Source organism: Propithecus coquereli, unplaced genomic scaffold (genome assembly GCF_000956105.1).
Source record: "Propithecus coquereli isolate 6110/MARCELLA unplaced genomic scaffold, Pcoq_1.0 Scaffold43, whole genome shotgun sequence".
In the NCBI taxonomy this organism is placed as follows: Eukaryota; Metazoa; Chordata; class Mammalia; order Primates; family Indriidae; genus Propithecus; species Propithecus coquereli.
In genome coordinates this window covers 6,956,324-6,970,052 of record NW_012150063.1, presented here as the reverse complement: position 1 = coordinate 6,970,052, position 13,729 = coordinate 6,956,324, and the positions used below count along the sequence as shown (strand labels likewise).

The 13,729-nt window shown below is 40.7% G+C and overlaps 1 protein-coding gene across 2 annotated transcripts in view; it reads left to right on the top strand.

Moving 5' to 3' along the window:
• Positions 1 to 12,356, top strand: part of TMEM178A (transmembrane protein 178A) — a 57,442-nt gene extending 45,086 nt beyond the window's left edge. For both annotated transcript variants that reach the window (XM_012653812.1, XM_012653813.1), the window contains exons 3-4: positions 190 to 327; positions 11,393 to 12,356. In XM_012653812.1, the coding sequence (XP_012509266.1) occupies positions 190 to 327; positions 11,393 to 11,634 (380 nt within the window). In that variant the 3' untranslated portion in view covers positions 11,635 to 12,356. The remainder of the gene's footprint in view (positions 1 to 189; positions 328 to 11,392) is intronic.
• The last annotated feature ends 1,373 nt before the right edge of the window (positions 12,357 to 13,729 follow it).

Below are 13,729 nucleotides of genomic sequence, written 5' to 3'. Positions count from 1 at the left end.
GTGGACTCAGAGAGGGTAGCCTCTGACTCCTCCACTACTCACACCCCATTTGCCCCTCATGGAATACCTGGGAAAAGAATTCCAACTTCTTAATTTTCACAATGTATTCAAAGCTCTTCATTCTCAAATTTTCAATAACCCTCCTGCCTCTTCTTCTGATTTTGAATGTCTGTTTCTATTTGAGATCAGATTTAAGAAGAATCACTGCCGGCTTCCTGGGCATGGCTGTAGCTGTCCTTCTGTGCGGCTGCATTGTGGCCACCGTCAGTTTCTTCTGGGAGGAAAGCCTGACCCAGCACGTGGCGGGGCTCCTGTTCCTCATGACAGGTATGCTGTGCACCCCAGGCCTCCTCGCCGGGCCAAGGTGAATGCTGCTCTGCGTGCAGCTAGCTTCATTTTATCTGCTTGTCAATTTTGTTTTCACTGTGAGAAAAGCAACCAGAAGGTCATTTGGCTTTGGTGGGGAATACAGAATTTAAGGAAAACGACAGTGTTACAAATGCAGCCCGATGTCCCCCTGTGGCCTGTTAGTAGGTTAGATGGAAGTGTCTTGGGTTTAATTTCCATAGGAGGCGGGTCTGTCTTTTTCTGTCCCATTCTTTCCTACTGTGCCCCAAATCCTGGCATGGACTCTCGGTAAACGTGGGCCATTTGCTTATCAGGAGCCCTGAAGGAGAGAGAGATGGTGATGGATCAGAGCAACCCATCCCCCTGCAAAGTCAACTCAGAGTTCATGCCTTAGTGATGGTGTCATTGGTGTCACTTTTACGCACAAAACATTCATTCATTTCACTCCACAGATATTTTTTGAGGACTTACCACATACCAGGCACTGCTACAGGTACTAAAGACACACAGCGAATAAGGCAGGCAAAGTCCTTGTCCATTTTTCTTGTGTGGAGACATATAAGTGTTTTGCAATAGTGGTAAAAGCTGTGAAGAAACTAAACAGGGTGAAATAGAGACTCCGGAAAGGCCTTGCTGAGGCGGCGACTTCTGAGCTAAGTGGGGAGAAGCAGCGGGTGGACGGCAGTGCGCTGCAGGCTGACAGGGCCGCCAGCGCCAAACCCCAGGCGGGGTCCATGTGTGTTAGAGCCACAGAAAGACCAGTGTGGCTGGAGGGCAGTGAAGGAAAGGACAGCACTACATGACGTGGGAGAAGCAGGCAATGGCCAAATCTTCGGGGCTTTCCTGGCCATGGTAGAGAGCTTGGATTTGAAGCTAAGGATGACGGAAGCCACTAGAAGATTTTTAAGCAGAGGAGTGACTTGATCTTAAAGCAAGAGACTAGGACAGGAGTGTCGAGACATGGCTAGGACTTCTTTGATTAGCAGGTGAAGGATATTTTTGTCTAAAAAAGGAGTCAGGAACTGAGTCTATGTCTGATGTCCTGGGGAAGAAATCTTTCCTTCCTTTTCCCCCTTCACAAAAAAATTACTGTATGAATGATTAGCGAATGCCAAATGAACAGTTTCACAAAGTCTATCCAGCATCAGAACTAATACTACCCTAGCTGGCCATTTTTCATAAGCTTATTTCCACTTGCCTGGAGTTCTGTTGCTCAAGCGCCCATGGCCAGACTCGCCAGCTCTTGTCACCGCACGGGCCACTTAGTCGAGCCTGTGTGAACAGCAGCAGGAGGCAGCAGCACCCCTCTAGGGCCGATGCCATTTTCTGTCTGGCTGTCTCTCGGGCCGGCAGGTAGGGGGTGCTCTGCTCTCTGGTGTGGTCAACCGCCCAGGGGCCTTAGGGGACCCACCGCACAAGCAGGGTCCCCTTTCCCGCTCCATGAAGTGACACTGTAACACGGAGCCATCCGGAATATGGGCCATCACCACAGGCATCCTCACAGAACATCCAGAAGTCATGTGGATCCCGCATAGTTCTAAGCAGAAAACCAATTTAGGTTTTCTAGATTTTTGTACATACGCGGTGGCTACCAGGACTGTAACACATCGAGGCTAAAATTCTAGTTTCCGGGGTTTTGGAGGAAGATTTAGGCTCTCAAAACCAGCTACTGGGTCTCTGCCCAAGGGATGCACTTAACATCCAAATTATAGAGTAAGCAGGCCAGGGCAGCAGGACTCGGAGAGGACTGAGTTGCCTAGAGGCTTCCTTTAATCTAATGGTCATGAAAAATCTCCCCCATTTTCTTCCCTCCCTGTATTAGTTGAGTCCCCATTTCCCTGACTCGTATCCCCATATACCTCAAAGAAATGCAGGTTCATTGTCTTCCAACCCTGGAAAGGCCCTACATCACACCTCCTTGTCAGGAAAATGAGAGAAGCTCTGTATTGGACAAAAGCCTCAGTAGGAGTAGTTTTTAAAGGACACTTTTAATATAGGCAGTGCATGAATAATTTAGGATACTCTCAGCATATAAAACAATTGTTAGCGTTAAAATAAATCACAAGACCATGAAAGCCCAGTGAGTGCTCCTTGGGAGGCCCAGGGGCTGGTCTGGTTTTAAATGAAAGGAAGGTGGAAGTTCAGTATGGAGGCGCACAGAGGAGAGCCAGGAGTTTCCCAGGGCAGTTCCGCCTCTCCCTGCTCTCGGCCCTTATTTCTGATCCATATGTGGACTGTACCTCAGGACAGACTGGCTCAGCAGTGCTCAGGATTGATCATCGAAAGCTTTTATGTAATTGTTAAATAAAAACAAACAAGGGAAACAATAGCCACAACAACCAAAACCCACAGCCAACCCACAACAACTAAATCAAAAAAAAACACAAAATCCCCAAACTTATAAACTTGAAGTTTGATGACCAGTCCTGAAGGACTAACAGACACAACCTAACATTGTTAACATTGTTCTCTTTTGGTTTGTTCTGGTTGCACAAACATTGTTGGAATAAAGGGAAAATCTACTTACAGAACCACCACCTAAAAATAAAATGACCTTGTTTAAATATCTTCCTTAGTCTGGACCAACTCTTACCATACATTTGCTTCAAAAAGAAAAAAGAAAGAAAGAAGAGGAAAAGGAAAAAAATATGTTTGGGACCGCAGATCCGCCAATGGGAACTATTTAATCTTCTGTGTCCACTTAACATTATACTATAAGCATTCCCCGTGCTGCTACATTGTTGTTGTACTCACGTTTTTTTTTTTCTTTTGCATCATTTTCTATTTATAAAATCCATGACACACACTTACAACAGACCATTACTTCTTTCTGTAAATGGGACATTATGAATATAACATTGAATCCTCAAGACCGGGGTCAACAAACAACAGCTGTGGCTAAATCCAGCTTGCTTCCTGTTTTATTTTATTTTTTTCCACCTCTCTAAGTAAACTTTACTATTTTTTATTATTTTATCGTGGTACAGATGTTTAGGTTACATATATTGCCTTTGCCCCACCCGAGTCAGAGCTTCAAGCATGTCCATCCCCCAGACGGTGCGCACCACACCCATTAGGTGTGCATTTACCCATCACCTCCTTCCCCTCCCACCTTCCCAACGCCTGATGAATGTTACTATATGTGCACATAAGTGTTGATCAGTTAATACCAACTTGATGGTGAGTACATGTGGTGCTTGTTTTTCCATTCTTGCGATACTTCACTTAGTGATTGGGCTTGAGCTCTATCCAGGATAATACAAGAGGTACTAGATCACCATTGTTTTTTGTGGCTGAGTAGAACTCCATGGTATACATAACCACATTTTATTAATCCATTCATGTGTTGATGGGCACTTGGGTTGTTTCCACATCTTTGCAATTGTGAATTGTGCTGCTATAAGCATTCGAGTGCAGATGTCTTTTTTACAGAATGTCTTTTTTTCCTTTGGGTAGATGCCCAGTAATGGAATTGCTGGATCAAATGGCAGTTCTACTTGTAGCTCTTTGAGGTATCTCCATATTACTTTCCACAAAGATTGTACTAGTTTGCAGTCCCACCAGCAGTGTATGAGTGTTTCTATCTCTCCGCATCCATGCCAACAAATTCAGCAAAGTCTCAGGTTACAAAATCAATATACACAAATAAATAGCATTCCTATATGCCAACAACAGTCAAACCAAGAACCAAATCGAAGACTCAATACCCTTCACAACAGCAACAAAGAAAATAAAGTACCTAGGAATATATTTAACTAAGGAGGTAAATGACCTCTACAGGGAGAACTATGAAACACTGAGGAAGGAAATAGTAGAGGACGTAAACAGGTGGAAAACCATACCATGCTCATGGGTCGGCAGAATCAACACTGTTAAAATGTCTATACTACCCAAAGTGATCTACAGATTCAATATAATCCCTATTAAAATACCAACATCATTTTTCACAGACATAGAAAAAATAATTCTACATTTCGTATGGAACCAGAGAAGACCCCATATGGCAAAAGCAATCTTAATCAAAAAGAACAAATTGGGGGGCATCAATTTACCAGACTTCACAGTTTTTAAATAGTTGCATGGTCTTCCATGGAATGCTGTTCTGGATTCATCTGTTCTCTTGCTGTGAGATTTAGGGAGGTTTGTTTTGTTTTTGTTACTACAATTAATGCCTTGAAATTTCCTTCGTAAACACCAAGATAACCACATCAATCCATAGCATGAGACAAATCATCCATAGAACGTTGACATGCAGTAGCTGGAAATGGGAGCAAAAAAGGGTTAAAAGAATTGATTTTAATTAAGCAGAATGTCTTCAGCAGCTCAAGGCAGCATCCTTCCCGCAGACTTTTGATGCTAAACTTAGCCCCTTCTGATGCGCTGCCATCTTCATTCTCTGCCTGAACTTATTAGCCAGATCTTCAATGAAGAACATCAGTGATGTGCCAGTTTGAGTGTTCAAATGGAAACTTTGGAACAATCTTTCTCCTTCTGCCTTATTGCACACAGACAGGTCTTGATTACCCACACATGTCGATGCACATCTGGGAGGCAGATCTCACCCCCTTTCCTCTTTCCTGGAGCCATGCAAGGGGTCCTCCCGCAGGGCCAGCGGCAGGCCGCACATCCCCCAGGACCCTCAAATTCAGACTCTTGACATCATGTCCTCTGAGGTTACACACACACAGGCTCTGAGGCATACACAGAGGATTGAGGGAATAAGACTCTCATCTTGCAGCTGTACGCTTCTGCCCATTACCAGACCATACTGCTATCAGTGCACTGTGAGTGAATATTTCCGTCAACATTAAGTGATGCATTCTATTAGATTGCTATAGTAATATAATTATAATTATTATAATTTAAATTATTAATGTAAGTATTTTAAAGGGTTAATTATTCAATGCAAACATTTTTAAATACAATTTTTACAGTTGTGGGATTTTGATTATCTTTTAATACAAAAAGTCTCAAAAATTGGATAAAGCTTGGGGCCTGCCCTGGTGGATTCTCACTGCCTACTGGATTCATTCTCCCTCACAGGCTGTGCCCTGAGCAGCTATTTCCATTTTGGAAGATCACATACAGCACGTAACATTCTGGTCCTGACAGCAGAGAAAGAGGAGACAGAGCCCAGGCAGCCCTAGCAAAGCTTCAGGGACAGTTAACACCCACACTGGGTTATTCATTCCTTTGTTTCAATGCATCCAAATGAAAAAAGACTCCACCGTGGTAGGTATATTGAACTGTCTAGGATATCCATTGATTATGACCTAAAACTACAGCTCAATAATAACCTTAACTAAAACTCTTAGAGCCAGATATGTTTTGGAATTCAGGCTTTTAAAATTTTATTTTAGAAAAGTAATATGGTGCATATATGCTACATTATTTAACAGCTTCAGCAAGGTCTGGGGTAGCATCTTGAAATCAAATACATTAACATTTCTGCAGTGAAACATATGAATATTCACACTAAGCAGTATCAGCAGAGACTATAATAGCCTGTGTCAGATCAGGCCAGGCTTTGCCACTAAATGAGGTTGCTGCAATCTTTCAAAAAATGATTGGATTTAGGAATTGCATATTGTGGTTCTCTTGTTTGTGTGGTTTGAGGTTTTGTCTGTCTCAATTAGTCCTCCCAGTTCATTTAATTAAGACAGCATAGGAATGGCTTTTTGAGTAATATGTATGAAAAGTAGCGTGAGGCATTTTGGATGGGACAGCAGAGAGGGAAGAATGATGGGCAGGTCATCTTTTCAAGGAGTGAGGAAAAATCAATGTTTATGCCTTTGGGTGATGTTGTTATGTTATTTATCAAGCAAGCTAACCAGGGCGAAGCAACGTCCACTCCTTTCAGCCTTTTAAGCACATCAAAAAAAGGGTGGTCAAAAGAATTATATCTCACCAGCTGGCCACAGGCACCACAAAGATTTTAGGGTAGGAAATTAGGTTGATGTCGTGGGACAGTAGCATAAATTTATTTCTGTCCTGATCTGAAAATATCCCTTCCAGCCCTGTAATTCTGTGATATCATGGTATCTTCTAATTAAGAATATTGGCAGGAAACCTTTTAATATTTTATGAGAAAAGTAGTTGCATACAGGGTTTGTCAGGGAGCCAGTAATTATTCAGTCTTTTGAAGATGCTACCAGCAGTAGCCAGGACCAAACTTGGACCTTAGAAATCTCTCTGTCTCCTGGGGCCTCCAGCTGGGCTGGAGAGCATCAGTTAGGGGAGAAGTGGATGGGACTGGGGAGCTTCGGAGAAGAATGGAGGAGAAGCAGCCTTTCTCTTCAGGGATCTCCAGGAAGCACTGTTGGATTTTGAACTTTTTCAATGCAGGGGTGGTACCTTATTAATCTTTCTACACTTGCTTCACATACCTCGCATTGATTAGATTGCTACTGATGAAAATGCAGCATTATCTGAAATAACTTGCTACATAGGTAGTAAGTCCTACTTGGGGTCATTTGGGATGAGCTGGCTCTTAGGTTGGTAGAACTCAGTGTATTGCAGAATTCAGTTTTGCTCAGCAGGTCTTCTTGACTCCATGTGCCCAGCTCTGTCAGACTCTGTGCGGAACTTACAGGGAGTCTAAGGGGTCCCTACTATTAATACCTTTCCCTGAGATGCATTCTGGAAAGTGGAGTGGAAAGAACACGTCAGGTTCCTGACCGCAGCAATGTCAAACCGAGTTTGGCTGTGACCCACAAGAACATGTGAAACTAAACTACTCCTAATATAATCAGAACTAGGTCTGGGGCATACTTCATACAGAATTGTTGAATAACTGATTAAATAACAATGAAAATAGTACGGTCTTGCTAAGACCTATACAAAGAGAATTTTGTCGCAAGCATTGTTTCTTGTTTTTTTCCCCAAACTGATGATATTGTAGTGACAGGCTGTACTCCACAGAAGGAAGAGTATGGGATTTGGAAGAACACCATGCTTTAGGCTTTGGGCAACGCCTCCTAAGTCCAAGTTTCTCATCCATAAAACAAAGATAATAAAATCTATCACAGTTACCTAACAGGATGTTGTGAAGATTTAAAGAAACAAGTGTGTGTAAAAGAACTGTAAAAACTACAAAATAATAATGGTGATAGCCAATATTTATGATGTGATTACTATGTACCTGGGATTTTCTCATGTATTATCTCTAATACAACAATCCAATAAAGTAAGAATTATCAAAAAAAGACATAGAAATATACTTTATTCATGACTACACACACTTGCACACACATAAATGCACATGATGTTATGGGCTGAGTTCTGTCTCCATCTAGATTCATTTGTTGAAATCTTAACCCCCAGTATCTCAGAACGTGACCATATTTGGAAATAGGGTCTTTAAAGAGAAAATGAAGTCATTAATAAAATGAAGTGATTATGGGGGGCCCTAACCCAATATGACCAGTGTTGTCATAACAAGAGGAAATTTGGACACAGTTACAGAGGAAAGATTGTGTGAAGACACAAGGAGAAGACGACCATCTATAAGCCAAAGAGAGGGGCCTCTTAGAAGGAACCAGTCCTGCTGACCCCTTGATCTCAGACCGTGGTCTCCGGAATTGTGAGAAAATAAATTTGTGTTGTTTAAGCCACCCAGTCTGTGGTGGTTTGTTACGGCAGGCCTAGCAAACTCATACACAGGAGTACTGTAAGATGTGCATGTGGAACCTAAAATATAATTCCACAGTCTCAAAACTGACCTAAAACTATTGATCCAGCTACAATTAAGTGTGCTTTCATCACTTAAAGCAATACCTTTTCTTGATGTCTTCAAATTTAGAAGGATTTTTTCCTTTTTAAAATTTCTTGAACGAGTTAGGCTTCTTTTTCAAAAGCTAGTTGGAAAAGTTAGGACAATGCTTTGTCTCCTGTCAGTACATTTCCTTGTAATCATCACAAACGCTCCTGCCCATCCCACAGATAACAGCTGTGGCATGGCAGCTATCTATTTGCAAACTTTCTTAGAGATGTGAGAGTCTGAAAAGGAGGAGCTCTTAGATATGCTTTTCTTGTTAATCTCTCCTTCTCTTCTTTCCTCTTACTAAGAACAACTTCCAGAGCATCTTGGAAAGAGAAAAGATGTTTCAGAAGGACAGACTGTGGGGGCATTTGTGGGAAGGGGGAAGGGCAGAGAGGGGATGTCTTTGGGGGCCAATGGGCCTGCTCTCCCCCACTCTCAGGTAAGTGAATAAAGGAAACAGGAAATTAAGCAAGTTTTCATTAAACGAAATGATGAGTACCCTATTCCAAGAAGGACTTCATTGATACAGGATGCATATAAAATTTCACAGTAAGATAGATACAAATAAATAATGAAAGTAAGACAAAGGGACAATCAGGTTTGTGAGGCAAGATGGATCCAAGAGTAAGATTAGACACAAAAAGCATGCCATGAAATCCCATACTTTTGCTCATGGTGGGCTGCAGATCTAGCTTTAGGGAACTACAGTTCTCCGGCAGCTTGGATAAAGAAAGAAATTCTATTAGTGACATCATTCACAGTGTCCATGAGGTAAGCAAAAACCAGTTACCCAGATAAAGCACAACCGTCTATGACATTGAGGACAGAGGGAAATCTTCATCTTGGTTAAATTCTCAGATTAAATCGTTTCTTATGATCCTTTCCTATTCAGCATGAACCAGTGGTGTAATGCTAAAATTCATTTCACCAAAAGTGATTTTGTGGGGTTGGCAGGGGAGAGGTGCTAATAAAATCAATGTTTCATATAAAATCAGAGGGAGTGTATGCATAAAGATAAATATTAATACATAGGACATTCCATTTTTATTTGATTGCATAATACTGAGTACTAGATTCACTAGGAAGTTTTAGGCAGTATTCTTGTTCCATGTCTTACTTTGGGATTACAAAATCACAGAAATTTGACACTTTTAGGGACTTTAGTAACCAAGTCTCCCATTTTTTTTTCTAGCTAAAGAAACTAAGGCTCAGAAAGGTTAGGTATAATAATTTCAAGGTTGTACAGTGATTAGTAGAGCTGGAAACTAGAATACCTATTTTTTGCTTCCCAACCCAATGCATTTAGACATCAAAGGATGCTTAAAAGTCTAAGTTTGAACTCAAGCTTTCAGAGGTCATTGAAACTATGTTACTTGTAAAAATGCTTGCTTTTAGGCATTCAGCTGTATGCAGAAAGCTAAATGCAGAAGAGTTGTTTTTCCTGTGAATAGGTCCTTGTTCTACTGTTATATTTCACCTGCTGATACTCCAGAATGATCAGTTTTTTTTAAATGCCTAATATTGTTCTATTACCAGCATTCATTAAAAGGGCCTTGTTATACATAAACACCATTTTTGTTTTAGTTCTAGTGAAAACATTCATGTAGATGTAAGAACATTTGCTTTTCACAAGGTTTGAAAAAAGCAGTGGAGTATTCTTTTTTGAATAGTCTATTCCTTTAGGAAGGAATTATTTTCATCTTGATCTTTTTTTTTTGGAGAACTCAGAGTGATATGTTTGTTGTAGTGAATTGAAGCAAGAAGTCAGAAGATAATATTTTATCCTTTTTAGAAAAACAGAATTACAGAATTAGGCAAACAGTGGGAATAAGATTTTATCCTTTTTAGAAAAACAGAATTAGGCAAAGAGTGGGAAATATCAAATTATCTCAGATCAAGTGTCCTTTTAATTTAGAACATTTATTTTCTAAACTCACATTTAGAAAAGGATTCAGGCAATGTGCCCTTGCGTGACTTGAATGGAGGCAGAATTCTCACACTTTAAAAACGGCATTAAGGTGATCTTTATTTCCTCCAAATTGCTGCCTGCTGTGAATTTGTTTTTCTGCTAGCATTTCTGATCTCCAAAGCTTTAGGTTAAAAAGAGGGGGGAATTTGCTACTTTTAGCTGTCTCTTTTCAGTTCCAAAATCTGTCTCTGTTTCCAGTGGAGATGCTGCGTATATCCCTAAAGATACCAAAGCAATTTTCTAGCAAATAGATACTGTCTGCCTTGTACACAGGAAGAGATGTGTAGGGTTCAGAACAGAACTGGACATCCTGACCCTTGCTTGGGTGCCAGCTTCTGTGTTGATTACCTGCTTTTGACTTAGCAACTGCCTCATTCTGATCCCAGGCCCGTCCGAAAGAAGCATCTTTGGAGGTCCCTTGTGGGGAAATAGAAGCATCTACATCTTTAGAGCGTCACTTGAGTACTAAATATCCTGTGTTTTGGGCTTATGAAGCATTTGTATCAGAGTCCTGATTTTAATATTCTAGAAGGACAATTATACATACATGTATTGGTATAAAAAAGTAAAATTTGAGGTCTGTCCATTTTCCTTATGTCACTCCAATAGCCTACATTTTGAATGGTTGAAATATATAACCTCCTTAGCTATTTTACATCAATTCCAAATTGCTGGTCTTATTTTATAATATTTAAAAGCATTCATTCATTCAAAAAAAAAAAAAACCCATTTGTTGAGGCCCTAGTATATGCCAGACCTTAAAAAAAAAGGTTTAGCCACTTATATGAATTAATTTAAAATTTTATTTACAGGCAACATGATAAATATTTATGATAATAACTGAAAAAGCAGACTTTGTCTAATGATTGCAGCTATCTAAAAATGTGTCAAATCAGGTATAGAACAAAGGGAAATGAAAACTATTTTGTATTAGATTTGAGTGATTCTAGAAGATTTTTTTCTTAAGAATATTTAGAATTTTATTAAATTGTTTTTAAGACTAAAAAGCAAAACTAATTTCAAATATACATAACCATTCAAACTAGGTAATTCTGAATACTTCAAGTTATCAGAATTCGCCTGCCTGTCTTTTTATTCCTGTATCTCCAATGCCCAGCGTAGGGTCTGGCACACAGAAGTTTCGTCAGTGTTTGGTGAGTGAATTAATTGAAGTAAAAGAATTATAGAGCCTTTATGAATTTGGAGTGATTGCCTCACTGGTTGATCTGCTTTTCATAAAGGCCTGTCTGGCATTTGCCTTGTAGCAGACCAAACTGTAACTAATCATTCTGTTCTCTTTGTATTATTTATAGGGATATTTTGCACCATTTCCCTCTGTACTTACGCCGCCAGTGTCTCTTATGATTTGAACCGGCTCCCGAAGCTAATTTATAGCCTGCCTGCTGATGTGGAACATGGCTACAGCTGGTCCATCTTTTGCGCCTGGTGCAGTTTAGGCTTTATTGTGACAGCTGGAGGTCTCTGCATCGCTTATCCGTTTATTAGCCGGACCAAGATCGCACATCTAAAGTCTGGCAGAGACTCCACGGTATGACTGTCCCCGCTCGGGCCCGTCCACAGTGCGGCGACCCCTGAGGGGAGCGGCGCCGAGTTCACGTCAGGATTCGAAGCACAAAGCGGTCTTTTACATTCCAACCTGTTGCCTGCCAGCCCTTTCTGGATGACTGATAGAAAGTCATGCAAAACCTCCCAACCTTTCTAAGGACAAGACTACTGTGGATTCAAGTGCTTTAATGACTATTTATGCTTTGACTGTGAGAAATAGAGAGCAGTGCCATGGAACATTTCTAGGTGTAGAAAAAGAGGAAACTGCAATGGAAAAATTTGTATGATTTCCATTTATTTCAGAAGGTTTGTATATAACAATTACCCGAGAGTCATTTCTATTTGCAAAAGGATTCGTAACAAAGCGAGTATAATTTTCTTGTCATTGTACCATGCTTGTTCAATTTCAATGCGACATCTTCAGAACTTGTCCTAACGGTGTCTTGTTGTGTCAGCACCAAATATTCGTGCATTATTTGTGGATGTTCCTTGTCACAGGAAGATTCTTCTGTTGCCTTATTATTATTTTTTTTAATTGAAGTCTCTTCTCTGTCTTTGTACTGGACTCAAAATCATAAGAAAACCGGATCAACCATGTTTAAGAGCTAATCCGTGACACTATGCAGTAGTGTTTGAAGTCCTATCTGTTGTTCAACCTCCATCTCTTTATGTTAACTGGATTTCTGCATTAAATGACTGCCCCCTTGTTAATCTCGGTGTGTTTTCCTATGTCTTTTGGCTGTGTCAACAAGTCTCCCTGGCCATACCGGACAGATGGGAACTCTGTTGTTTTCATAAGACTCTTATTGAGACTCACTAATTGCTTCATTTCTATTAGGCTGGTCATTATTATTTATCTTTTGTAGCAACCACACACTTGCTTTTGACAAAAGATGTTATTTATTTTTTTATTTTTTTAAGACAGGGTCTTGCTCTTTTGCCCAGGCTGGAGTGCAGTGGCTGATCATAGCTCACTGTAACCTGGAACTCCTGGGCTCAAGCAATCCTCCCAAAGTGCAGGATTACAGGCATGCGCCTCTGTGCCTGGCCAAGATGTCATTTTTAAGCTTCTTTTTAAACCTTAGTATAATATTTAAAATTTTCTTCTCTCTCTGTGAATTCTTCCAACTGTACCTAAATTGGGTCCCATCTCAGACCAATTAACTCCGAATGTCCACAGCTGGGCCTAGGCTTAAGTATTTTTGAAAAAACATCCCAGATAATTTTGATGTGCAGCTGCCATGGATTGAGAGCCACTTATTTGGGCCAGAGCCGTGGTTACCTCCTTAACTAACTACCTTATTTAGCACTTACTATATGCCAGGAATTGGGCTATGTTTTTCTCCAGGTGTTACTCACTTAATCCTCCCAAGGCTCTGTGAGTGCGTGCTGTTACCCCCATTTTCCTGATAAGGAAGCTGAGGATGAGACCCAGAGCCTTTGCTTCATTTTTTTCCCTCAATCCTTTTCCTATGTGTGGGTACAGGACAAAAGTTAAAATCCTTCTATTGTGTTTCCTTATCCTTCAGTGGCTGGGGCAGGTGCTGGCCAACTTCTAAGCTTTTCTTTTTAACTCCACTGTTATCCCCTAATCTACACACAGCACAGGATAAAGACACTCTGTAAAACGGGGGGAGGTGCCATATCCAGAAGTAAGACATTGCTTCAGATTTTAATTTCATAAAAGGTACTTTTCTTTCTTCTTTATACCAACTGATTTAGTACTCATAAAAGGAAAATGATAATCCACCTCCAAGGAATAAAATCAGATTTCCACGTGACAGTGTCCACATGCTATCACCTAAGCTGTTTGGATGAGGTTAAGTGATGCTAGTGACCACACCAGCTGTCACCCGCGGTTCCAGGTGCAGCGGAGGCCTGGGACAGGATTCACTGGCAGTCTCGCAGGCCTGTTTAATAAACCGGTCCCTCTGGATGAGATCAGAGACATGCAGACAGGGGCAATTATTTTCACTTATTTCTTATATGGGAAATTCTCAAAGCAGGAGAGCTCTTTCTTTGAAGTCTTCTTTAAAGATCCCCATAGATGATGTCAAGACTCTTGGACATTTATATTCCAACCA